This window comes from Sciurus carolinensis, chromosome 4 (genome assembly GCF_902686445.1).
Source record: "Sciurus carolinensis chromosome 4, mSciCar1.2, whole genome shotgun sequence".
In the NCBI taxonomy this organism is placed as follows: Eukaryota; Metazoa; Chordata; class Mammalia; order Rodentia; family Sciuridae; genus Sciurus; species Sciurus carolinensis.
In genome coordinates, this window is record NC_062216.1 from 17,453,160 (window position 1) to 17,480,945 (window position 27,786).

The 27,786-nt window shown below is 44.6% G+C and overlaps 1 protein-coding gene across 5 annotated transcripts in view; it reads right to left on the bottom strand.

Annotated features, from left to right (window-relative positions):
- Positions 1-27,786, bottom strand: part of Sh2d4a (SH2 domain containing 4A) — a 61,256-nt gene that overhangs the window by 26,750 nt on the left and 6,720 nt on the right. For 4 of the 5 annotated variants that reach the window (XM_047551663.1, XM_047551660.1, XM_047551662.1 and 1 more), the window contains exons 3-5: positions 19,034-19,193; positions 17,503-17,674; positions 1,137-1,217 (exon numbers count right to left, since the gene is read on the bottom strand). In XM_047551663.1, the coding sequence (XP_047407619.1) occupies positions 1,137-1,217; positions 17,503-17,674; positions 19,034-19,193 (413 nt within the window). The remainder of the gene's footprint in view (positions 1-1,136; positions 1,218-17,502; positions 17,675-19,033; positions 19,194-27,786) is intronic. The other variant, XM_047551664.1, reaches the window with a different exon arrangement.

A 27,786-nucleotide genomic window follows, 5' to 3' on the forward strand; every position in this document is an offset into this window, starting at 1 on the left:
ACTCCCGGTGGATACCAAAATCTCAGGATACTTAAGTCCCTTACATGAAATAGCCTGGTATTTGCATATAACCTACACAAATGCTCCCGTACACTTTAAATCACTTCTTATAATATCTAATACAATGTCAATGCAGTATAAACAGTTGCTACACTGCATTGTTTAAGGAATAATGACAAAAAAAAATTGGTCTGTATACGTTCAATCAAGATGCAATTGTTTTTCAAATATTTCTGATCCACGATTGGTTGAATCCACAAGTATAGACCCCCTGGATACAGAGAATCGATTGGATTACTTCATTGTTATGCATGCAGGGACCAGAATTCCAAAAATTCATCACAACTTCTTGAAGTGTCAAAACTTTGAGCTACTCCAGTTCATGCAGATCCTGTAGAGGAATCAGGGAACTGATTGTACAGTCCATAGGAAAATAGGCCTGGGCAGCCTCCTCCACAGCCCAATCCCTCAGGCCTGGGCGATTCAGAAACTTTTCTTCATAGGCTAGTATCTTATCCTGCTCTTTCAGACTATCTGTGGGTCAAATTCTACCGCAGTTTCCGAGTGCCAATCTATGCATGCCTCGTTTGTCTTGAGCAATGTATGATCTGTTCACAATCAAGCATGATGGACAAAGTGGAGCCTGGTCTGGAGGGAGAATGTCACACTCCACAGATGCGGAGTGATCCAGTGCCTGCAGGGGTTCCTGGCTCAGTGGACATGGACAGCACAAGACTCTGCTCTTCCTCCAGGGCCAGGCTCACAGAAACAAACAGCACACCAGTAAGCCCATCAGAATTCACTGCTGCCGCCAAGGGGGTCACACTATATATCACACTCTGAAATCTGTCTTCTCCCCGTGTTTGCAGCAACCCAGGATATCTCCTCTGCCTTGGCTCATCTGCAACTAGTTCAGCAGATACATCTTGGCATCTGTTCTTTCCGTGACATTCAACACGTTCCCAGTTCGAGATTAACGGGGGAAAGATGAATAGCGGTGTGTGCGGCTTTCAAGACAGATTTCACATTCTGCTGCTTAATTTCATTCCTGCATGAGACTAATTAGCTAATTTGTGAAACATTAGTGGAAAGGGCCACATGTTGAGCTCCCTGAAGACAGAATGTAAGTCTTTTACCTGGTGAAATCCATATGCCTTCATACGATTGATAGAATCTGCCAACATTTGTTGAATATTTCTTGAAGAACTGCAGGATGACTAAAAATTAAAGGAAATACATTTTTATAACATTTAGAGCTGCAATTCAATTTCAGAGCTAATCTGCCAATGTGTCCCTGGTGTCAATCTTCATACTGCAGCCCCCACCCTGAGACCAGTTTCCCTTCCAGTAGCACCTGAGTTTCTGAGTCAATCTTGAGTAGCACCAAGTATGGAAGGCCTCAGCATTCCCACTTGTAGGGCATAGGAATGAGTAACTGTCCAAGAGCCAGGAGCCCACGGTTTGGTGTGTGTTGCTCCCATTTGGCCCTGGGGGACCTGAGATGATTTCTAGACCAAACTTTACTCCCTAATTTAAATTCTCTTCTTGTGCCATCTCTGTATCCCATCCCTTGCTTTAGTTCAGACAAGAGAAGTGCCTTAGTCCCTGGCATGAAACTGCATGACACCTGGTCCCTCCAGAACCGAGGATGTGTGTGGAGCACCAGTTGGGTGCCATGGAGCCCTGCCAACCTGTCCTACCTGGATCACACGCCTCTTCACTCCCTGCCTCCTTATCCAGTATCTAGGTTTCTGGGACTCTAGATGGATTTCCCAGGAGGCAACTTTCCAGGTCCATTCCCTGGATTCCCTACTGTCCTTGCTGCCTGCCATGTGCTGATCCCTCTGGCACTGTGAGTAACCTGACAAATCACCACAGCCTGCTCTTAAGACCAGGTCAGTTGTCCAGGGTCTCATTGCCCTGTGCCCTGTCCTTGGCCTGAGTGCAGAGTCCAAGCCAAGTCCTAGCATGGGTAGCCATGTGCTCTGTACAACCCCAAAGAGTCACTCCCAACACATTACTGTGACTTATATGCCTTGCTCCTGAGGACTTATTCTTGAATTTTGATACAGATTAGATATTTATCAGCAATTTTTCATCAAAAAGTCAGTGCCAATATTCATGATGGTACCACACAGTCATTACCATTCCATGGACTAAACCAGTGTGGTACAGACTGCCAGCTCTCTAAGTCACATCCTTTCTTCACAGCAGCTGGGCATGTGGCTATCCAGCCACACTGCATTTCCCAGCTGTACCAGCACTTAAATGTGCCCAGGCAAATAAGTAATCTCTAGGAAGGCGATAACTGGCATTTGCCTCTTCTGTCCAGGCCCACAAAATCTTCTTCACGTGCTCCTCCAGGCCACTACCCCGTCCTCTGGGCTGGAATGGGGACAGTGGCCATGTTTCCACTAAAGATGGCAGAGCAGCCAAAGGCTGAGGCCCTGAATGACTGTGTGGAGCTGAGCCCTCTTGAGTCAGAACATGCATCCTGGACTGATATAAGAGAGAAAATTAACTTCCTGTTGTGTTGTGTCCATTACATTTTGGATCTATTTGTTTCAAAAATTTAATTACCTTATCTGATAAAACTGGTCACAGTAGCTGCTGGTGGCACATTTCAAATTCTCTGCTGAGATGTTTTTCATTCATCTTTGGTGGCATAATTACTGCTAATTCTATAAACTATTACTAGTCATAAAGGTCTATGATGGCCAGGTGCTGTATGAGTGACTTGATAATATTTTTACTCTACACATCTCTGACCAACATGAGCCCAATTTTCAGATGAAGAAACTGAGTCTCAGAAGAATTGTGTAGTTTTCTCAGGATCACACAGTTGGCTTGTGCCAGGGTTTATGCCTTTCTACTGTGGTTACACTGTAGTGATAGGAAAATAAAATAGGAAATTTTTTATATGCTAATTACTTGGCAACATAATAAATCTATAGGTTTCCCAAATGCTACTTACTATTCTCTCTTGTTTTTTTCCCTCATTTTAACATTATAAAAGGATATTCAGCTGCTGTGCATCTAAAGTACAGCAACCATTTCCTTTATTTATGAACAAATTAGAACTGTTCCAACAGGTTTTGTGTAAGTCTATCAGTTCAAGAGTCCAAGAAAACTTTGCAAATCTTTGGACGCAGTTCTACCATGAGGAATGTGAGCTTTGAAAATGGGCTCATGCCCCCTTTCCTCATTGATCTAAGACCCACAGGACAGTGTTTTGCAAAAAGGATCCGTTTCCCGCATGCTGTAAACCTGGAGGCAGCCACCATCCTCCCTCCATCCTTCCTTGGGTACTGGAGATTTTTCAGAGGTGCTGGCTGCACTCTCAGAACCAGAGGAACTGGACCTATGGCTATGGTTTGCCATCTTAAATGTCTCCCAAAGACCTGTGTCTTGAAGGCTTGGTCCCCAGTGTGGAACCATTGGGAAGTGGTGGAACCTTTAAGAGGTGAGGCCTGGAGGCCTCTGGGTTACCAGAGGGCATGCGCTGGGCAGGGGATTGTGGGAGCCTGGTCCCCTTCTCTTCATCTCTTTTGTTTCCTAGTCATGAAGCTCTGCTGCATTCTCCCCAAGAGATGCTACCTTGTCATCGGCCCAAAACAACAGGGACAATCACTCACAGGCCAAAAACTCCAAAACTTGTTGGCCAAAATAAGCCTTTTCTCTTCACAGGTTGATTATCTGTTTTTATTTTTCTTAATAGAGGTGGAAAGCTGACTAGCAAATCTTTGCAATGTGTGCTTTAAAAAGTGGTGCTTTCTCACCACTTGATTTTTTAAATGGTCTTCATTGTTTCCTATCATCACCATATGCTCTTTCTTTCTTGAATTTTTTACATGCTCTCTGCTTTTGCCCTTATCAGAGATGATGAGGCTATTAATATTGTTAAAACAACCTAAAACTAAGTACAGATAGGTGTGCCAGCCGGTGCAAATTGAAGAAAGTGTTGCTCAGGACTAAAGTGGTCCCTGTGGCTGTCAGCACTGTCTCTGTGTGGCAGTCAGAGCGGACATTCTTTCTCTGTCATTGAAGTTTTAGGTTCTGCTTGCAGTATATCAAAGTTCACAAGTTGGTTCTTGAATAAAAGAGTTTTAGTCTAAAATGGATTCATTTAACAACCACTCCAGGGATAAGCACTTCTCTTCAAATACTTCTACACATCTAAACCATACTGTAAACCCTATTACCCTAAAGCTATTCATGTACTCCAAGAACCACATTTTTAAAAATTCAGCTTCTCAAGGTGAATGAAGATTTGCCATTATTCCAAAGTGTTAAAACACTATGAAGAGCTGGGTGCGGTGGTGCATGCCTATAATCCCAGCAGCTCTGGAAGTTGAGTCAGGAGGATCATGAGTTCAAAGCCAGCCTCAGCAACAGTGATGTACTAAGCAACCCAGTGAGACTGTCTCTAAATAAAATACAAAATAGGGCTGGCGATGTGGCTCAGTGGTTGAGTGCCCCTGAATTCAATCCCTTATACCCCCCCCCAAAAAACAAAAACTATGAAGAACTTTAGACTTATCCAGGGAAGTTTCTTCTAATACACCTACATGTTCTACAAATCCAGGAAATACACCAAGTGCAGTGAAATAGACTAAAAGTAGTGTCATCCAAAAGAAATTTCCTTTATTAAAAAAAAAAAACAAAAACAGGTTAATTGACTCAAAAGTGTTGGCCTATGATGCAAAGAGCAAAGGGAGACTACCTCTGAGCACTCTAAGCATCCCCAGAGGAAGGATGAAGAGCCTTTGTAGACAGGGTCCCACGTCCCTCCGGAACTTCTTGAGAATACACTCCTAGTTACTCCCACACGAAAGAAAGGGAGGGACACTACCACTCCACCTGTATAATTTGGCTAATAAAGCACTTTCAGGTCTAAGACATCACTCGACTTTCCTATCAGCCATCAGGGTAGGTAGTATCCCTTTACCAAAGAGGGAAGGGGCCTGTCAATAAGTACGAGGGCAGCAACTAAGCCCTTGTCATCTCCCAGCTGACAGCCTGCTCCTCCCCTGGGTCTCTCGGGGAGAACATGTGTATCCTCCTCTGCACGTCAGCCTCTGCAGTCATCTCCCGTCTGCCACCTCACGGGGACCTCAGCAGCTGCTGAAATGCGGGCACAGTTAACGCAAGCTCGTCTGCATGATTTGCTCTGTTACAAATAAACACCCTCATTAATATTTATGCAAAGCTCCCAAAAAATAGAGAAATTAAAAGCAAACTACATCAGAGGCTAGTGGACCAAGTCAGAACGAAGATCCTGATTAGATCTGGGAGTGTAGCCCACCCAGATTGGCCAAAAGATAAGCTTTTAAAAACAACAACAAAAAAAACACTGGTAGAAGTACAGCAATTCAATGCACACAATGGAGTAACAAGCAGATGCTGCTGACAATATCAATGTTACGTGGTTACGAACTGTATTTCCCCCCCGGAATAGGTGTCTTATGGGAAGGATTATCCTAGGGATATTCACTTTTAAAACTGGTTTGAAAAACCATTAATTCTGGCTTTTAACTTAATATTTGCTTTGTTTAAAGTAGGGTTAGGCAATCAGACAAATGCCAAGTGCCTTTAATTTAAAGTAAACCCAGAATCTCCAAGAAACCCAACAATTTTGGCATTTAATTTCTCCACTAAAGATGGATAAAATCAGGAGTTTATTTTTGTAAATGTACTAGTAAGGTTTTACTCAACCTATTCTACAGGTCTTAAATCTGTGATGTTCCTTAATAGAAAGGTGGTTAGAGTCAGAACCTCCACCGGGGAAGAGAGCGTGCCAGCTAGCTCTCCATCTCCAGATCCCCAGCAAACGGAAGAGTGACCCTCACTCACTAAGGCCTCAATATATCTGGTCAATGAATGAACACACACAAAATTCATGGAACACTTTTTCAAAGATTAACAGATACTCAATCTAGTTCTACTATTAATCAAGACAGCCTGAATTCAAGTGCTCTGAAAAAACCAGTGACCTATAACTCACTCATTTTGCTAACCAGGTCACGGAAATAATCAGATCATCCTCTTCCCAACCGTTTTAAATTAAAAAGGAAATTTCTGAATGATGATTATAATATTGTTTTTGAGCATACCAGGACTTAACATTTTGCTTCTAAAATAAGGGGAAGTAGAATAATGATACCATGCTTTGATAAAGTTACAAAGAGTAATAACAGAGAGAGGGAGGGAGGGAATATTTTCCTAAGGCCAATAGATTAGCAGGAGGAGAAGTGGGGCAATACATTTTCAGGGTACATGCTCCCTGTAGTGATTTTACTGAAACATGAATCAGGACAATGGAGACCTGAGGAAATCTTTGCTCCATTTCTCTGGTATTGTTCCTAGCAAAATCTATGCACAGAGGCTACTGGGTACTCTGACTTAAAAGGACGGCAGACTCAAACATGATGTGTGAATCAAAGGCACACCTTTTAATAATATATCCTCTCGACTGAGTTTGTCTTCAACACATTAGAGCATCAGATTGTCATATTAGATGAACATTTGTTCATTTCTATTGCACCTTCCCCTTCCGCCCCATAAAGCAATGCAGGAACATAGAACCAGGCAGTAGCATCCCTAGGAAATGCACGAATGCAGAGTTGTGAAAGGCTGCTCAGGCAAAGCATTTCAGAAATGAAAGAGTTTGAAAAGCCACTTATATCCCGTCCATAAAAAATAAAAAGAAGACAAGCTTGAAAATAAAGGAAGTATAAACTATAGAGTCTAAGTATAAAGTAATAAAGGATCATTAAGAGAATATTCAGAGTCTTGAAAACCTGATTAATTCAGGATGTCTTGATGCAAAGGAACAAAATAACCTAACTGCAGATGGTAATAGAAAATGATATTCATGTCATACATGATACTTTGTAAAATACTTTAATCACATATATTATTTCATTTGATACTCACATGTACCCAATGACATGTAGCTACTGTAATCTCCATTTTATAGGTTAAGAAACAGCTCCAGAGAGTTGAATGAATGACCTCTAAATGTTCAACTTGACCTCAAAAGTCACCTCACTCAGGATTCCTTATCTTTCTTTCCCACACGCTGCTTCTAATGAAGTGGATAGTGAATCATTGCAAATATCACTTGCAATCACTCATTGGACAGGCGAGTCATTCCAAATATCACTCACAATGCAGCTGTGTCAGGAAGTTGATAACCAAACAAAGTTGAATTACCAGCTTTGCCATGATCAATCCTCAAGACTAGAGATCTGGTTTTCTCTTTTCTAAGTTACTTGATATTAAGCTTTTTATTTATGATTCTGTTTTGTTTGTTTGTTTAAAAAAGGCCCAATCGATTAAATGACTTTTCAACTGCTAGCATTTGGTGATTCTATCTTATTTAAAATTTTATTCTACAAGCTACCATGAAATTCTATTACAGTTACATGGAAGCTAGTTGGGTAATTATATAAGTCTGATAATGGCTCTACTCTTGAATTAATAAAATAAGCATAATTATTCCTTGTATGTTCTTACCTGGAATACCCAATATTTTATGGCTCATAAAAAGAATACTGAGCCAGGCTTCCTTCATGGACACCAGAAGGGAATACACATCAAGGGAAATGGTCACTGGTTTGGGGGAGGATCAGACCTCTTCTTTCTTCGCATCTGCATCAGTTCTCAAAATTCCAGCTTACATTTCAGAAATGAACCGTCTCATTCTGCTTACAGTGAGATTCCTTATAATAAGTGTGCATCCGACTTTCTGACCCCCAGAGAAAGGCAATGTGTCCATCAGCAGACAGGAGCCACATAATACCACCAAGGGCACCCTGGCCCCAGGCCCAGGGTATCAGCTCCAGGGTGGAACACTGGCATCGCCACCCTGCTCTGCACCAAGCTTCAGTGCTGGCCTCTGCTTAGTCACCTTGCAATCTTTTTCACCCTTTAATGATGCCCGAGCTGCATAAAACCCAAACTTCAGTTGCTACAAAATAGCATTTTGAGATGAATAAGTAACCAAAAACAACTTGGCATATTTTTTTCTGTTCTTTCACTGAAATGGTCAGATTTTAGGATCTCACTTCTGAATCACTCTTTTATAAAAGCGAAAAACTAAAATCCACTTTGGGGGAACAGCCGGTTTCAGAGTGCATAGAAAGCTAAAGTTTGCTTTGGAAGGAAAGTATGAAAGAAGAAAAAGTTAAGTGAAGTTTTTCATTTTACAAGTGGCTCCCCAACTGCTATCTACTAACGGGAACATACTGCTGAGTTAGAACACTGAAAAATGCAACGGTTTCAATGCCAGGTTTACAACGAACATGCACATTTTAATGGGGTGTTTTTGTCACCATGAGTTGTTACAGTGAAATAGCAGATTTAAAAGCAAGTGTCTGAGCCTTGGTGAGAGTGGAAGGGCGTGCGCGTGTTTGTGTGCATGTGATGTGTGTGGTGTGCATGTGTCTGTGTTAGAGGCGTGTGTGGGAGGCCAGAGGTCTCATCTCTAACTCCATTTGGTGAAGGAAGATGAGGCAGAGAAGCCTCTTGCTCAAAGCTTTTTAACTGCTAGCTGCGCAAGGTCTTTTTTTTTTTTTTTTAATTTTTATTGTAATGCTTTGAATCCCAGATGTTTGTGTTCTGACTCTTTTAATCTCCTGTTCTGCTGTGTGGCTGACTCTGAAGGCCATTTCTGTAAAAATAGTGGAATAATTCCCTGGAGATAAAAATCTAAAAGTGAGCAGATACAGTCTTATTCAAGGTCCCCTTCAGGGGCAAGGACAGTCGGTCTACTGATTAATGAGTTCCCGGCCTACAAATTACATATAAGCAGAGAAACACAAAGGGGCTTATCTCTGAATTAGCATTCTCTGCCGTTCTCCCAGCCATTCTCAGCACCGAGCAGGAGAGGGAGAGAAACACTGGGTGCATTCAGACTGTGTGCACATGCAGGGTCCCTAAGGACCTCCCTGCGGCTGCAGGGTACTCCTGGTTCCCACCAACTCCCCCAGGCAGGGCAATTCTGCCATCTTCTCTGTATCCCATGGATTCCCATTGCACTTGGCTTTGCCTGGGAATGGGATCTGCTTCCTAACCTCCATGTCTCAGAATTCCACTGAATGACAACTGAATCCTGCAACTGACCGCCACCTCTGGTTCAGTGACAGCCACCCAGTAACACTGTGCACTGAGGTCCACCTGGAACCACAGCACCCTCACTTGAATATGAAGCACAGTATCATCTCCAAGACTCCTGAGCTGCATCACCCCTGCCAAAAGTAAGGATAAGGCAGGTATTTCATCGAGGGCAATGGCTTTGAGAATAAAAACCATATACTCGGTTCTAATCCAGGTGTGATGTCAATGTCCTCCTCAGTGTAGACAGACCAGCCAGCCTCCTTTTGCCTCCAACTCGTCATCTGAGAAATGAGGAAGGCCAAGGCTGGGCTCAAGATAAGAACAGCATCTTACTGTTGAAGGACTTCAGGGGACAATTCTTGCTGCCTCTATCAGCTGAGACTGGGCGAGCGTGGTCATATTCAGAAATGTTTTCAGCCTCCTTTATAAAGAAAGAGCGTTGCTAAATTTAATTTTATTCTACAGAGGGAATAGTCCCTTGCAGGATGCTGCCCAAGTCACAGTGCTGCTTGAAAGGTTGGAAACTGCCATTGCCAGAGTACACATCTTCTACCGTGTGAGTAGCATGACCTCCAGGTTATCTGGTTCTTCATTGGGAAGTCTTCATTTTGGATATTTAATTAGTAAAATAAAACTTTTAAACCAATGCAAATACATTATTTAAAAAAAAAATCTTTTGTAAAGATTATCTTGAGTGTGTCAAAAGACCTCTGAGCCTGGACATTGTGTTTTCTCAGTCTCATAGCAGGGATCAAACAGCTTCTCAGAACCCCCAGATTTGCTTCTGTGGACATAAAGATGAAGCAGAAATGCTTCCCTCCTCAAAGTGGAGCGAACCTTTCACTGCTCTGCAAGGGATCTCCTGGATGAAGTCATTGCTAATGAGGTAGCAGGATGGGGTGGGGTGCTGTGGCAAAAAGAAGCTCCAGACCGGATATGCTCTTGACCAAACAATACAACGTTTGGGCTCCATTCACAGAAACACTGTTGAGTTCACCTCCTCTTTGCCTGTCACAACCCTGCCTCACTGCTGCTAGAATACACACGTCTAGACCTCATGGTGTGGTTTGCCCATTAAAACTGAATGGAAGCACGACCTAACAGCCGGTGGTATATGAGATAATGTTCTTCTTCAGGTGATGCAGGCCTGGGTGTTGGTTTAGGAGATGAATGTTCAGTGCTAGAAGGAAACCTAAGGAATCATCTCAGTATCAGATCCCACCTCAACAGTGAACTCTTGGGACTCTGTATGGCAGTCTGCAGCACTCTGTTAACAAAGATGTGAGGCCACACCTGGCTCCTCAGGAAAGAGTCCTGCGATCGATTAGCAATGTCTGCCTGGGGTGTGGGCATAGAGAATTCCTGGACTTGTTTGCTGTGGTTCATGTACAGCTTAAAAAAATCTCTTCTTTTGTAGATGAGAAAAATAAAGCCCTGCAGAGACAGAGTCAGGAAGGAAATATAGCTCTTCTGACTATACTTTATCTTACTCATGACATTACCCTAGCTCAAAAAAAAAAAAAAAAAAAAAAAAAAATCCTTTATTGACATTCTGAAAACCAAAACCCTGAAAATATATAATTTATATAGATGAGGGACTTAAACTAACATGGGGCTATTTACCATATTTATAACGTTTGATTACAGAATGCTGCTTCAACTCTTGCTGGGGAGCAATATATATTTTATATATAGGCACAACATTTCTTTTATAAAATTTGAAATCATCTGAAACCTGAAGCACATCGTGGCCCAGATGCTTTGGACAAGGGATGGCAGGCCTGTACTGTTGAGCCTCTTGCTGTAGGGGTACAGTAAGCAGAAAGAGGCCTGAGGGTACCTGTGCCGGAGTCCCCAGAATCGGTGAATAGGTTATCTTACATGGCAAAAAGAACTCTGCAGATGATAATTACAAACTATGGCTCTTAAAATGGAATTGTCCTGGATCATCCTGAGGGAGAATGTAGGAGAACTTCTGCACTTTTGCCACTGACATATTGCTCTCCAGAACTAAAGATTCTTTCCCCCAGGTCTCTCTGTCTGTCTAACGTGCCCACCCCTCTCCAGTCCTGCCCTCCCCAAACTAGCTGCCCAGTCCCCCACCTGGAACCTGGCTAAACACTGGTTGAGTCAGCACTTCTGCTTCTCTTCTCCCCAGAGGAATGAGAACTCCTGAGGATGGAGACCTTGTCTGACGCCTCCCTCCGTAACACCTATCATCACCGTATGGACCCTCGGTGAACATTCTCTAGGGGAATGACTGATTCTGCCACAGCAGCACAACAGTGTTAGGTTGGTTCAGCCCTGAATGCAGAGGAGGCCAGGTCTCTAGAGTTCCCAGTTAACATAACTCCTCCAATTTGTATTGGGATTTGCAGTTTTCAAAGCATTTCCAAAGCATTATCTCTTGTGATTTTCACCCCAAAACCCATGAGGCAAACAAGGCAGGTATTTTTTTTAATTTCTCATTTCTATAGATGAGAAAACAGGTTCCAGCAGGTTCTAAGACTTGCCCAGCTAGCCCCAGTAACAACCCTGCAGGGTGTACTCAGCCTCTCGTCCTAGAGGCAGACAGGGAGGCTGTGCTAAGATTCAAGGCACACGGAGGAGAAACTGAACAGCAGAAGTGTGGCCTGAGAAAAGCACCACCTGCCATCCTGTGAATTTGACTGGCCACAGTCTCCAGGCAGCTGAACTTAATCCTCTTTCTCCATGGCTTCCTCACTCCTTCTTCTTTCTCTTTCTTCATGATTTGCTATTGAGAAAGTTCTGTTTCATTTAAAGCAAAGAACATATTGGTCTAAGGCATTTCTGCTAAGAAAAAAATGGAAAATGGGGAAAAATGGCCCCAAACGAACCCCAGCAGTGGCAGTGTGACCACTCAGACAGAGACGTGAGAGCCCTTCCCCAAGGAAACACGAAATGGACCTGAAAGAAAAGGAGCAGACCTAGCTCCATCCCCAACTTGGGCTTTGCCCTGTCCTTGACTTCCTGAATCAGAGAACAAAATATCCATTTCATCCTTCCTACCATGGCTGTTAGCATGAGATGATACAATGAATTTCTGTCTCTCGAGAGCTGTACAGAGTTACAGGTATCTAAAATGCCAAATTCCTCACCCCAGCCATTATTGCTCCAACTAGCCTCTGTGTCCTTTAAACCTGATGCTGCCCCACTCAAAATATCCATGGGTAAAGAGGGAGGACGATGAAGAAGACACTGTGGCATTTACCCCAAGTTCTACCTGGGCCAAAGAGGGCCCTGACTCCATGTCTGCCCCAGAGCAGAGCTGGAGAACACTGGTGATGGACATGGAGAAATTCAGTCCACTCTTTTGCTTCAGTACAAATATGAGGAGCCCAAATTAGCTGGAAGCATTGTGTACTCTAAGTAACCAACTCTTCCACAAAAGCTTCTGCAGTGCTGAGTGTGTATCAACATTTGGGTGGAATTTAACTTTTGCCCACTTGCCACAGCCCTTGGAAGATTTCAGATCACACTGGGAGGGAGCGCTTTCAGATTCTGATCTGGAGTACTTTATTGGAATCTGGGCACAGTTTCCAGTGATGATCTGTCATGGGAAAATTTATCAAAAATCTAACTGGATTACTTTAGTAAATCCATAGCTGATTTTCCTTGAAGACTGTTTATAATCCTGGAATTCTGATGACTCTTTAAGTCCTGCCATGGTTATGCAGGCAAACATTATCGTCACTAAGTTCAATTAAAACTGGAGATTTTTACGAGAGATTTTAGATCTTGCATGACAATGGAATGCTACGGACAACATTCCTTAGATATTACAGTTCAAATAAATGGTAGTTGAAACTTGGAAATCCTCACTGGGAAACCTGAATTGCATTTTGGAAATGTATCAGACGACTCAAAGTTCTCACCTGAATTCCTCATCAGAGATCCCATCTAAGGAGGTGGTCTGGGACAGGCAATGAGCTCTGATTTAAAAATGTCAAAGTTTTGACGAATGGGAACGGAAGCAGATATGTGGAAGCAAGGAAACCAGGTCTGTGATTTGGAGGCAAATCATGTAATCTCTTTGAACATCTGTCTCTTCATCTGTGCAAAAAGAAATGCTAATACTTGCATTGTTTGCTTCATGGGTGTGTTGTGAAATGAATGTAAAATGCAGTAACTACAGGAGAGAAAGTTTTGTGAACTCTGAGTCAGATCGTAGGTGCTTTATTCTCGTGTATGACATCAGCCTGCATTCATTACCACCAGAGCAGCTCCAACCAGCTCATCTTCCCCTTTAACATCAGCTCCTGCTCCAAAGCTCCTCTCCAGGCTGCTCCCCAAGGACCCAGGCTTAGGAATCTGGGCCTGCTGCCTTGTCCATGCAGTAACTGTGATCCAGGAAAGGTCAGTTCGTTTCAAAATATAAATCTGGGGCCTGGGGATATAGCTCAGTGGTAAGATGCTTGCCTAGCATGCCTGAGGCCCCAGCTTCCATCCCCACCACTGCAAAAATAAAGAAAAGAAGTCCAAAACATAAATCTGATCAGGTCAATCCTTTGCTCAAAACTCACTGACAATTTCCAATTGTTCTTTAAAAACAGAATTAAAACATGTAAGGGGGTCCCCAGACCCTGTGGCGTCTGGCCTTGCTCACTCCCCACCTAATCCAGGGCTCCCCTGCCCCTCTGCGTGGCTCCTCCCAAGCCTCTTCTCACACTTGGTTGGAACTGCTGGCCCCAGTGGTCCTTTGGTCAGCCCCTCAAGCCAGTAAGGTCATTCTGGACTGCCTTGCAATGCCCAAGTCCTCAAGGAACAGGGTACACTTTGGATGAAAATCTATTCCTTTCCAAGGAGCACTTTTGTCATTTGAAACATGTCACATGGAGTATCTACCTGCCTCCAAGTCATAAAGTTTATAAGAGCAGTAATTGTTTTTACTCCAACACTGTCGCCTCAATGCCTAGCACATAATGGGAACTCAAAATACCTTTTTTTTTTTTTTCCAGTACTAGAGATTGAACCCAGGTGTGCTTTACCACTGGATTACATCCCCAGCCCTTTTCATTTTATTTTGAAATACGGTATCACTAAATTGTCCAGGATGGCTTGAAACTTGTGATCCTCCTGCCTCAGCCTCCTGAGATTCTGGAGTTATAGCTTTCAATACTTTAAAAAGTATTTTGAGCCAGGCACATGTTGCACACCTGTAAACAGAGGCTCAGGAAGCTGAGGCAGGAGGATCACAAGTTCAAAGTCAGCATCAGTAAAAGTGAGGCACTAAGCAACTCAGTGAGACCCTATCTCTAAATAAAATACAAAATAGGGCTGGGGATGTGGCTCAGTGGCCAATGCCCCTGATTTCAAACCCTGGTATCCAAAAAAAAAAAAGAAAAACAAAGTATTTTCAAAATGCTTTTAAAGGAGAGGGATCCTCTCCTCACTGCCTAAATTTATAAGTTTAAAATGTTATAGGGGGAGAGAAAAGTGAGCTAACCAAATACCAAATATATGTTAAGCCCTGAAATAAGTGCTTTGTACTTATTGTTTCATTTATTCATTATTAAATTGTACCAGATTGTATCAGTCTTCTATTGCTATGGGACAAATTATGTTAAATACAGTGGTTTAAAACAACACAAATTTATTATCTTACATTTCTGTGGGTTGGAGATCTGACATTAGTCTAAAACCGAGGTGTCAGCAGAGCTGGTTCCTTCTGGAGACCTGACAGGGAAGCTTATTCCTCGCCTTTTTAATCTTCTAGAAGTTGCCTGAACTCCTTGACCCCTTATTCCACCATCAAAACTGGCAACATCACATCTCTCTGGCCATTATTCTATAGCCACATCTCCCTCTGACTCTGCGAGGAAGGGGTCTCTGCTTTTAAGGACTGGTGTAATTAAGTTGGGATGATGGGGATAATCCCAGATAATCTTCCATCTTAAGGTGGAAAGTCACTTTTCCTATGGATAAGTAACACATTCCCAGGGGCTAGAACTCTGGATGGAAGTCTTTGCCATCCTTCTGCCTAACAGGCAGGTTGGTTATGCCCTTTGTATAAGTGGAGAAACTCAAGAGTAAGATGCTATGGCAGCGGTAGGTGAAGGATGCAGGGCTCAAATTATTTCTGATAGTCTAGAAAGTCTCACTAAAGTGGTTGCTGTTTCATTATTTTATAACTAAGATAGCGTGATGAAACATTTCTGAGAACGTGTACTAGAGGAAACAGTTTCTCATGGCTGGTGCAACAAATTACCGTAAACTCAGTGGCTTAGCAACAGATATTTATTCTTCCCACTCCATGGCCTTAAGTGGAGAATCGGGGAGGGCTGCACTCCTCCTCACTGCTCCAGGGGAAGACTTTCACCACTTCCAGCATCTGATGGCCTTGGCTTGGGGCAGCCTAACTGCATTCCATTTGTCCTCACTTGGCCTCTTTCCTGTGTTCCCGCCTCTCAAATCTCCATCTGCATTTCTCTTATAAGGAGGCCTCCCACTGGATTTAGTACCCACGCTGAGTCCAGGATGATCTCATCCTGAGTCTTAATTACATCTGCAAAGACCTATCTCCAAATAAGCTCACGCTCTGAGTTTCTGGGTGGACATGAATTTGGGGGGACACCGTTCAACACAGACAGGTCTTACGAAAGGCATAAATCTGCCACTAAGTGGACTGTATACTGGTGGAAGATGGCCTGCCACTTAAATGCTAAAGCTATATGTGAAGCTCATCTGCCACCTGAGTGTCCTACTGTCAGAGCGAACTTAGCCAACAACCCAGAGAGCCGAGAGCATCTTCTCTGACCCAGGGGAAGACAGAAAGTGGAAATGTAAAACCCGCCAACCATCTATTTCCCTGTTCCTTGGGCCTAAGTGTGTCCTTCTCCCCTGCCCCATGTCTTTCTATATGACAGTTTGACAGACATCCGAGGGATGGGACAGTGCCCGTCTCCTTGTAATATTTATGATATGCTTCAGGAATAATGACCATGGTATCTATTTTAGTTTCTATTTTAATCTTTTGAAAAAAAATTTTTCTAGGAAAATACTGTCCTTCAAGCATAAAGCTAAGCAGGCCTACCTGAAGCTCCTGAGGGAGATTTTTGGAGTTGCTCTTGTTCTTCATGATAGGGGACCTCAGAAAGGAAGCTACCTGAAGGGAGTCTGGGGTTAAACATGTTGAGTGCAACCTGACTTGGAAAAGGTCCAGTGCCTCACTGGGCATGTGGGGGAAGTACCCAGACCTGACCCTCTGACATGTACCAAATTTTAGAATGTTGTACTCCTAAATACTCTGAACCTCATATCTGAAGCTCTTTACAAAGTATCTTCACATTCCTCATATTACTCAGACAATCAAACACAAGAGTTAATAGTTAAGGAATGAGTTGGGGATCCTGAAGAACTAGGTGTGAATAAGACCCTTGGCAGGTTGCTTAACCATATCTGGCCTCAGTTTCCTCTCCTGTAAAATGGGCAGTATGTTGTTCAGACTGCTGCCATTGAGGACCAAATGATACACTCAGCAGTGTGCTTGGCCACATAACCACCCGTGGCTGCTGTTAATTATTAGAGTATTAGCAGGACCCAGAAGTAGTCAGAGCAGATAGCCACATCCCCATTTGACAGTGGCACAGAACTTAGGAGAACACAGTGAAGCAGGGCAGGGGACAGAAATAGAAGTCAAACAACTGCAAATCCCCGGTTAATGTGCAGTGTAATTAAGTTCCTGGCAGAAGAAGGTACTTCCTAAATAGAGTTTTGTTGTTCTTCCAAACTATAATCCAAGCAGCAAATTATGTTTGAGTTTTTAAAACCACCTGGACCATAAGAGAATTCATACCAGTTCTGAGTAAAAAAATCTATTGTGTTGGGGAAATAACTTATCCCTGCAATCAGAGGCAGAACCCAGGATGCCAAAAAGGCACTGAGGTTTAGAGTCTGCAATAAAAAAGGGAAGTCTCAATAGAGTGCCATTTGAATCATAAATGTACCAAGTCTGGCCCTCTGTCTGTCTTTGTTAGTAAAGTTTTATTGGAACACAGTCATGCTCATCTATATATGTATAGTTGTGACACCGATTATTGGGCCCCAAAGCCTACATTGTTTGCCATGTGGCCCTCTACAGAAAAAAAAAAATTGAAGATGTCTGTTAAAGAAGACCTATAGCCAGGGAAAGAAAACCCTGAAAATATCTTTCAAGGCCCCATTTTATACCTTTTTCATGAAACAGAAGGTAAACCAATCCCCCAGGTGAAATGAATAGCAGGACCTGAAAGGTGGGAGGTATTTTTCCCAGGAAAGCCAGGGTAAGTTCCAGATGCATGGCTACATTTGTTCCAGTGGCTCCAGTACCTTCGTCTCCCCCAGTTTCGGAATTCTGCACATCGGTAGACATGCAAGACTCACCTGGCTTCTCTCTTCTTCCAGGACTGGTGCTGGCCTGGATTCTGGCCTCACTTCTTCCTCTTCTGCTGCTTTCTTGCAGGCATTCTGTGTTTTCCAGTTATTCGATGTTTGTGGATCAGAGTACTGTGATTTTGTTTTCAAGTTACTGGTGAATTCTTCGGATTGAGCTTTTCTGAAGAGAAGCAAATGTGAAATTATCAACAGCATCCTTCGACATGGACAGCTTGTCCAAAGCAGATGTCTACATTCAAACTCTGTGAAAAACAGTAACAGATTGCTTATTACAGTGCTTATAATCTGCCAGGCCCCTTGCTAGGTACTTTACAGACATTAACTAAGTCCTCATATCAACCCAGTGAGGAAGGACTGCTATCTTTGCTTTGGTAGAAGAGTCTCAAAGGAATCTTACAATTCACCCGAGACCACATGGTGGCACAGCTGGATTTAAACCCAGGTCTGCCCAACTCCTGGTTCAGAAGTCAGGCTGCTAGAGCACACTGCGCTGCTCTGATCGGTCAGCAAATACTCCCTTGTGCACTTACGTTTTAATGTCCCAAGGGTTGGCAGATGGCATCATCAGCCTTTGGGGGCTGAACTGAGGTCCTTAGGTCTGTTCCAACCTCCATTTTACCAGCTCACAGTAGGGCTGCCAACACCACTACCCAGAGTGGCTTCCCAGAGGCCACCCTGTGCACCCGGCAGAGGTGCACCTGCTCGGTGTTCCTTCCAAGTCACCTTCTTATGAGTGCAGCTGATTGTGCTATTGCCTGTTCAAAACCTCCTCACTTATCACAGAAGGTCCATGTGGAGTTCCAGGCACACAGACCTAAGCCCTCCGTCTCCCTCGACTCACCCAGGTACATCCCAAGGACTCAGAAGAACTCATTCCCCAAAGAGCCACTCAAAGTGGGGGATCTTGATCATGCACTCCACACGTACTCTCCTTCCTGACCTTCTGTAGATGGAAAATCAACTTGTCCTTCAAGGCTCAGCTCAGATTTCACCTCTTCTGTGGATCAGAACGATGGGCTCCTTCCTGGGCTTGGTTAATTCTTGGCTTATGCCTTAACCGTAGCTCACAGCACAGCCTGCATCAGCTACAGGTGGTGGGGTATCAGCCTGTGCCTCCTCCTATGCAGGAAGCTCCCTGTTCCTCTTTGAATTCCCAGCACCTGGCCTAGTGAAATGATGGAAAGGCCCTGAGCCCTCAGCTGCCCACAGTGAGCAATCTTCTTCCTCAAAGGCCTGATGTCTGAACAGCTTCCCAGCTGCACCGTTCCACCATGACCCTAGTGGAGCCCCTGCTGATGGTTTCAGAACCCATATCCTCATGCAGATCAGCAGCACCTGATCTGACAGCACTGTGGGAATGAAGGGAACAACTGAAAGTCTAAAGAAACATTCCAGAAAGATCAAAAGTGATGCCTGCGATCCTCAGATCCCACCCTGCTCTCCTGCTGCGTGCTGTGTGCAAGATCACTGCAGTGTCTTAACCCCTGGTCAGTCTCCCGCTGGCTGGCAGATCTCCTACCTGAGCTCCTGGGCTTCCTGCTCTGCTTTCCGCCGTGCCCTCTCGGCAGTAATCTCACTGCACAGAACATCGTAGGGTTTATCCAGATGGTGTTCACCCATCACCCAGACCCACACTTCCTGGTCCGCTCCCAGTTTCCAATGGACAGATTTGCCATTCTCTGCAAACAAAGCAAAATGTGGGTTGAATAAATCCCTTGAGTCGTGGAATGCTAAGATTTCCCAATCAGTAAAGTATTTAGGGTCTTTATGGGTAAAGACAAATATGGTAAATGCTTCCAACATGGTCAGGAATAAGCAGCATTCACGGGTGGCCAGGACAGAAATGACAGAGTAGCAGTATTGTCACAGTTGTTTAAAAATATTATGACCATGGTCTTTTCACATGCCCATTTTGCAGGAGCGGGGAAAAAAGCATTTGTGGTTTGCCTTATCCTTTAGGGTAAGGGCTGCCGTGGATCTCCAGTGTCATCAGGTTTCACTGGTGTGTAAAAAACACACATTTTAGGGTTAGATGGTTGTATGTGAATCCAGCTCTGCCTTACTAGCTTTGTGACTTGAACAAACTAATCTCTTTAAGACTCTATTTCCCCTTCTGCAAATGGGGAGACCAACATCTACCATATACCACTGCTGCGCAGGGTCAGCAGGCTGGGGATGCCACATCTTTCCCCTGGTGCCTGCCACATAATAGTAGTTCAGTAGAGGTTAACTCTTGTCACCTGGACTATTATTTACTAATATGGCTGCCTCGAGATCCACACCAGCTTGTGAGAAGATAATACTACCAGGCAGTGTGACACTTGATGAAGAGACTTAAATAACCCTTGCTTACAGTTGGTCTCACAGGTTGTATTACATTCTGGTTCCTGTGCTCCTGAAACATGCCCACACTGAGCACCATCCTTGAAACCAGCAGGAGGTGGAGCATACCTAGATGGGGCCAAGAGGTATAGTCCCCACATCCACAGACCTGCTTGGGTCATTGTGGCTGTTTTTACACAAGACCCCAAACTACCCAGTGGAGTTGTGTGTGAGGAAGGGGGCACCATGGGGAACATATGCTCGGCCAAGCTGTCCAGGTTGGGACCGCGTCCTGTCTTCTTACACCAAGTGGAAGACGGCTTCCAATTACGGTATCGTGGTGTTGACCTATTTTGAACTGTCACCTGCTCAAAGACAGACTCCAACTTTATTTTGGCACTTTCTACTCTTCCTGGGGCAATGGACACTTCCCGCAGTCTAAGAAATCCCTAAACAGAGCCACTCCATGGGACAGGGCACAGACTCCCATTGTCTGCACTACAAAAGGATTCAAAGTGTCATTCAGCAGGAAACTGCCCTGATGCTGTTTTCACAAGTGGATAAACTGTGAAAGTGGTACCCGGGTAAGGAAGGAAAAAGGCATCCCATGTGCCCTCGTGGGAAAGGGCCTTAGTGCCAGCCCAAGAGCTCCCAATGCTCCAGGAAATGCCAAATGGTTTGTTAACCTTAGAGAGCTGTGAAGCCTCATAAAACTCCCTTTATCACACCCTCTGGGGCAACTAATAATATTTTTATGATGTCCATCTCTCAACCTTCACCCAAGTAACTCTCTCTCTACTAATATTTTTTTGACAGCAGGAGACACCCAAAGAGGGCGGAGGCAGCCTGCCAAGAGAGGCACAGAGGAAGAGCTGAGAGATTCTGCAGCTCAGCTAGGCCAGCCTTCAAAGTCTCTCCCAAAACCCAGTCCTCAGGGAGTATGGCAGGCTGCAGGCAGGAGTGAAACCTCAGGGAAGAAGGCCTTGCTCTAGGGTGGGAAAAAGATTCTAGAATCACAGGTGAGCAGGGGACAGTGCTTAGGGACTGAAGGCAGAGAAGACAGGCAAAGCAGAGGACCAGAGTCTGGGAATTTTAAAAGAAGGGCAGTCGTAAGAGTATGGTAAAGAAAAAGAAAGAATGGTTCTTGGACAAGAAGAAAGAGAAGTAGATGCAAAATATTAGATTTTGTCAGATGTTCAAAACTGGGCTCTCGGCAGAGCAGCACTGACAGTAATCTCTGCTCCAATTCCTCAATTCTGGGGTCTCATAAATGGGGTCAGAAAGCAAAGAGAGTGGAGGACCTTCCAGAGTGTCACTCGACTCCCTGAGCAGGGGGGGAAGTCATTCTAACAGGATGGGAGTCCCACCAGCTCCAACACCCTGGCTTCCTGCCAAGATGAGGGAATGCCGATCCAGACTGTGGCCTGAGGTCATTTTTCCCACCTGGCAGAAACTTGGGTTTCTACTAAGAACAAGCAGTAGAGCTTGATGCTGCAGGGGAGACAGGGAGGGAACACACGAATCTGCTCCCCTGCGAGTAACCTAGAGTCTCAGGGGGAAAGAGCCAGGCATTAGGCTATTTATGTAAGGAATTTTTACTAGCTACCTACCACACGCCAGGCACTGGGGAGACGCAGGTGAGCCCTTATGGCGAGACAGACCAGCCCCTGCCCCCAGGGAACTCACAGTCTAGTTGGACAATTTTACACAGGGCAGGAAGTCCAGGTGGCTGGATTCAAGGAAAGAATCTAATCTGATGCCAGCACTTTGAAATGCTCTAACTGGGAGAAACACTGATATCAAGAAAATCTGGCAGGAATGGAGGAAGGAAGGACTGTATAGAGGGAAAAGAGGGGTGGGAGGGGTGGGGGAGAAGGGAAAAAATAACAGAATGAATCAAACAACATTACCCTATGTAAATTTATGATTACACAAATGGTATGCCTTTACGCCATGTACAAACAGAGAAACAACATGTATCCCATTTGTTTACAATAATAAAAAAAAAAGAAAATCTGTTTGAGAATAAGATAAATGAGCTGTTTGGAAATGCAGAAGAAAATTTCATTTTACTAGAAATCTGGGTGGAGGCCGCCAGTAGATGTCTGGAATACATCTGGAGCTGAGCAGCGGGGAGACGGACGGTGCGAATCTGAGAATGACCTTGTAGATGCTATCACTAAAGCCACTAGCATAGCAGAGTTCACAAAGAGAAGGAAGCCCAGAAGGGAAGCTTGGGACAAGCACGTGCTTCATTCAGGAACAGAAGAAAAGGGAGGGAAAAGAGAGCCCTGGTTACATATAAACCATGTAAAAGGCAGAGGAGTCTGGTCCCCCAAAGAACTGAATAACACAGAAGGAGACTGGGGAAGGTCCACCATGTAGCCAGGAGAGGAAAGGAGGGATCGCAGCAGCCTCTGACTTGAGAGGAGGTAGTGTCAGGGCGACAGGAGGGGGACAGGTGGGAGGAGGATGGAGAGAGCTGGAGCAGGCCCTGCCTACGTGCTGAGACAGAGGCCTCAGCCAGTGGCTCAGTTAATGTCACCACTCAGGTACTCTCTGCAGAGCTAAGGGGCAGAAAGGACAGTGTAAGAGCAAAGGTCCCCGAAAGATCTCTGGGCACAGGAAACATGGGCAGGGGATCTCCCTGAGTTTTTGGAAAGGGAGAGAGTAAGGATGGCAGGGATGAAACCAGGGGATGAAGGGTGCAGAGACAAGATGGAGCTGACAAGGAGCTGAGAAAGCTCCTGTCTGGCAAGAAAAAAGGAAACCAAATATGCACAGAAGCACACTTCTCTTTAAGGGAAAGGGATACACTTGAGGGATCCTAATGCCAAGGACACGCTAACTTGCCAAAATTCACCACTGTCCAGCCATTCTGGGTTTTCTGTCTACTTCACTTTGAGTGATGCGCACTCCCTTGAGTCAGAGGACAGAGAGGGAGGGACTGTTTTTATAGGACTTCCATTAATTACAAGGTGTTTTTTTTAATTTTTTCTTTCCCTAGTCCTTTAGTTAAGCCTACACACTATAGTGCTCTTTGTTCGCCACCTCAGAGATTCCTGAAAAATTCCTCCATAACCAACTTTTCTAGAAAAGAGGATTGTCCTGCGTGATACACACCACAAAGAACTGCCAAGCAGAGAGTAGTATTCACACCTTATTCTTCAGGGAAATGGTCTCTCAAGGCTGAGAGATGCTCCCCTAGGGAACCATACATAAATCTTCGAAGGAGGCAGTGCTGTAAAATGTGACATGAGAGTGGGGTGGCACCTGTCCTTGGTAAGGGATGGCCAGGAATATTCCAGCCATATAACGGTGTGAGGCTGCTCACAACACCCTTGTGTCTGATTTATGCCTGAGTGGCAGGTCCAGCCGGGGTGCACGAGGGAGAGACCCAGGCACCAGTGTGCGGTAAAGGCCAACTCAGGCCTCTGAAGGTCACCTGACTAGATGACTAGATGCAGCTCAGGAGGACCCTTGTGGAATCTGTGTGAGAGAGAAGGGGACAGAGGGAGATAGACGGAAAGGGATTGTGTACTCTATTCCCCCAGAGGGAAGACCAAGCACTGGGTGAACAGAAGCCAGAGAAAATCAACATCAATAGCCTCGTATAGAACCTCAGGAACAAATGCACATATTACGGTCATTCCTTCATGGGGGATTGGTTCCAAGACCCCTGTGGATACCAAAATCAAATATGGGCAGGGCATGTAGCTCAGTGGTAGAGCACTTGTCTAGCATGTGTGAGGCCCTGGATTCAATCCCTAGCACTGCAAAAAAGTAAGTTAAAAAAAAATGTTTAAAAGGGACAAAACCCACAGATGCTCAAGTCCCTTCTATAAATGGTGCAATATTTGTATAAAACCCCTGTACACCTCTGGTATATTTTAAATCCTCTGCAGACCATTCATAAAGCCTAATACAGCATAGATACGATGTAAATAGTTGTTATACTATATTGTTTAGGGAGTAATAGAAAAAAAGTCTTTTTCATGATCAGTACAGATGTAATTTTTAAAAGGTATTTTCAGTCCTAAGTGGTTGAATTCAGGTGCCTAACCCACAGTTAAGACGGCCAACAGTAAATACAATGGGGGCCTCGCCAGGGCTGATCTGAGCAGAGTATCTACCTACAAAGTTGCTGAAATATTGATGTACCTCCAAAAGCTGCTGCCCCAATGTCCCACATAGAATCTTCCATCACTCTGGCCTCTCCAGGAGCCCCCACCTCACAACTGATCCAGAAACCAAAAGCTGGCAGGGACCCCAGGGCTATGGCATGCCCCTGCTGACTGGCTGAAGCCCATGCCATCTCCATCATTAAATACCACCCATTATCAGCTCTATTTTACCACAAGGGCACAGAAGCTCATGGAAGGTGAGTAACTTAAGCAAGACCATAGAGCCACTGAATAGAAACCAGAATTCAAAACCAGGATGTGTGACTGCACTTGTGTTTAGGGCAGACCTATAACATGTGGTCCAAATGGAAACCCAAGAACAAAAGGGAACCACCCGAAAGGGACACCGGGATAACTAAGGTGAACGGGACTCTGCAGGCAGGCTGGGTAGGGTCGCCATCCTGATCTTTCCCATCCCCGAAGAGCAGGACGTGATTTGAGAGGCTCCATCTAGCCTCATGCTCATTTTAACGAAGGCCAAGGCCAGCTGCTCTGAGGACTTCCTAAAATGACTTAAAACTGTTGCTCGCCCATTGTTTGCTGTATTTGTTAACCTGGGTATCAATCCTGGAGTTATTAACACCAAAGTCAGGGTTTTTTTTAATAAAAAAAAAATGCTTACTTCAGAGACAAAAGGACAGAAAGGAAGTTGGGGAACGTGCCCTGTACCTCAGTCCTGGGAAGCAGGTGGCAGGACAGGTGAGTGAACACGGCAGTCAGAGGAGTGGCGGGAATGCCCTGAAAGAGAGGCCAGCTGACTCCAGGGACTCGGGGGACAGGGAGGGGATGAGCAGCTGTCATCACCCAGAAACCATGCTCAGCACGCAGCTCGGAGTTGGGAGACAGCGCCATGGCAGGAACCATAGTTCAGAAGAAACCTGGAGTCAAGTCAGACCCAAGTTCAAATCCTGGTTCTAACAAAATCCTGGTTCAGATTGTGTCTTTGTTTCCTTGTTTGCAGAAATAAGAGGGAAACAATTACCTCACTGGACTCTTGTGAGGTTTAAATGAAATAAAGCAAATGCAATGCTCACACCTGCTATATACTTACAGACCAAAACCCATCTGGGGAAAGCTCTACAGAATGGAGCAGGTGAAGTCAAGTCCAGAGGATTTAGTGACTAGGTGGGTGGATGAGGATCAGGGAGTAACCAGAGAGGCTTCCAGATTTCTGACTTCAGTGACAAGAGGCAGAGCTATGTCCATCATGATGGAGAGGGGGAGGCAGGACCAGAGGTAGTGGGGGGCAGTGCAGAAAGTTGGGGTGATGCTGATGAATCTGGGCCTTCTGAGTGGAAACCCTCACTAGGCAACTGGCGCTGAGACCAAAGCTCGGGGGAGTGGTCCCACTTGTCCTATGTATTTGAGTCACAGGTATATAAAGGTGGGGTTTCACCTTTCAAGGTAGAAGAGCCAGGAGATCACAGACTCTCAATCTTCACCTAAGACCTGTGGACTCCTGGGAGGCCATGAATGAACATGGGGAGACTGAACAGTGGGAAATAATACACAAAACATTGTGCACCCTTTCCTAGGCCCAAGCCATGAGCAGGTTTTCAAAGGCATCCATAGCTCCCAAGACCCGCAACCCCACATCAGGGTTACAAACCACCAGTGTAGAGTGAGGTACCTCCTGGGGAACAGGGAGTTCAGAGGGCAGGCAGAGAAGAAAAAGAAATAGGGAGAGAGCTGGAGCCCCAGGGCAGAGGAGAGGCAGCATGTCAGACACAGATGTGGAATGGATGGAGGTAAGAACTGAATCCAGCAGGGGGCCACGCTGCAGCCTTACTGAACGCCTTGTGTCCTAGGAAGCGGGAAGGTAGGCACTGCCTGTGGTGGTGGTTATTTCACAAATAGGGAAGACTTGAATAAAGGAACTTTCCATAGGTAACAATGAGAATCCATCCACTGAAGTTTTGCGTCTGTCACGAGGGCACATGAGGGACACCCTCCTGCACCATGCACCACGACCAGATCCACCCACTTGATTGACACTCAATGTGTCACTGGGAAACCCTCTGCTAAGTGACTATGTCTTCTATTTGTTTCTAGACAAAATCACAGAGGAAAAAGTCCCCATGGTAGGTCCCCAATGCAAGCATATGTTTTAGATATGTGCACCTTGAAACGACAGTAACTATTCTTAAGCCCTACTTAAGATTAACATGAAACATATTTGTTCATAGTACCAGTTTGGGGAGAGGCAGACCCGGGGTCTATTCTAGCTCTCACTTCTCACTTGTTTGCCCTGGGCAAGTTAGTTAAAGGGTCTGAGCTTCATTTTCCTCATTTGTAAAATGTAAATAGCAATTCATGCTTCAGGCTTGGTTGTTATTATTTAATGAGATAATACATTGAAGCAATCAGCTCAGAGTCTGATGTGCAGTCACTTAATAAATGATCGTTGCCAGTGTAGTCTCAGGAAGTGCAAAAAAAGCAGTTTATTTTAATAATGCATTTTATTTTACCTAGGATATCTAAAATATCATTTCAATATATAATGAATATACAATTATTAATGTGTTTTTTATTTTCTTCCCACCAAATCTTTAACATCTGGTAGACTGCACGTGTAGCACACCTCAGCACAGACTCATGCCAAGTGACCAACAGCCACATGTGGCCACTGGTGACACCACTGGACAATACCACTCCAGACCTCGAGTTATACTACGGCAAGCACCAGAGGTCCACAATTCTCTCCTGCTATAAGAATCTCATTTTCTCACTACAGAACTCAGCAGTGTTCTGCTCGATTACGGGTTAAATCCATATTTCCGGTTATTTTTCAGTCCCTCCTACTTAATCCTTAGGATTACTAAGTAGCAGATGGGTTCCTGTGATTGGCAATACATGGTGTAGTGAACCTCCCTGTAGATCCGCCATGGTGGTCTGTGTATTCATAAAGACCAGATGATAATGAAAGCACTTCTAATAGATGGGCAGAATGACAGAAAGGAATGGGGACATGGGACATATGTAATGGAAAGTGCCGACTCCACCAAAGCCAAAGTCTGACTCCAAAACACTAAGAAAAAACAGCATTCAATTCAGTACCAGGGGGGTCGAGGCAGGCCCAGGAGGCCAGGAGCACAGACAGGAAGGAGGGAGCCTCAGGGAGGTCTCAGCACACAAGGGCTTAGTAGGTCTGCAGCTCAGACAGCACCTCTGGGCATCACTGGACATGAGGACATTCCTTGGACTGTCTGTAGCTTTATTCTCAAAGGCAAAGCAAAAAGAAAGAGAAGTGCTTAAGGGGAAGCAAGAGAAAGCTCTCCCTTTTCTGAAGTCGGAAGAGGAACTGATTTAATGCAAACTACATTTTTCCGAGTTTCAAAGGATCTAAGGGGGTAATAAACTTTTGAGATGAAATACTGACAATGTTCACTGCGCTTATTAACATACTTTTCTCATGGCCATTTAACTAATAAAATAACACAGATTTCCTGACAGATAGATTTGAAACTCCATAAGGAGAAAGGAAAGCAAGGAAACTGACATTGTTTTCAATAATCAAAAGGAGCGACATTCAGCAACATGAGAAGCCCTAAATAAAGGGTCCAGGTCACTGACCAGAGCCCCGGAGTCACTGCACCAACATATTACGCTCCCAGTGGACATGATGTGCAGAGGAAGTCCAGCTATATGTGCTAAACTCTAGCTAAGGCATACAAGGAGGTGTATAAACCGGTTCAGAAAGACAAGAGGGTTAGGCTTCAGTTTGGGCTACTGGTTGAAGGAAAAAAAATTCTACTTTGGGTAGTGC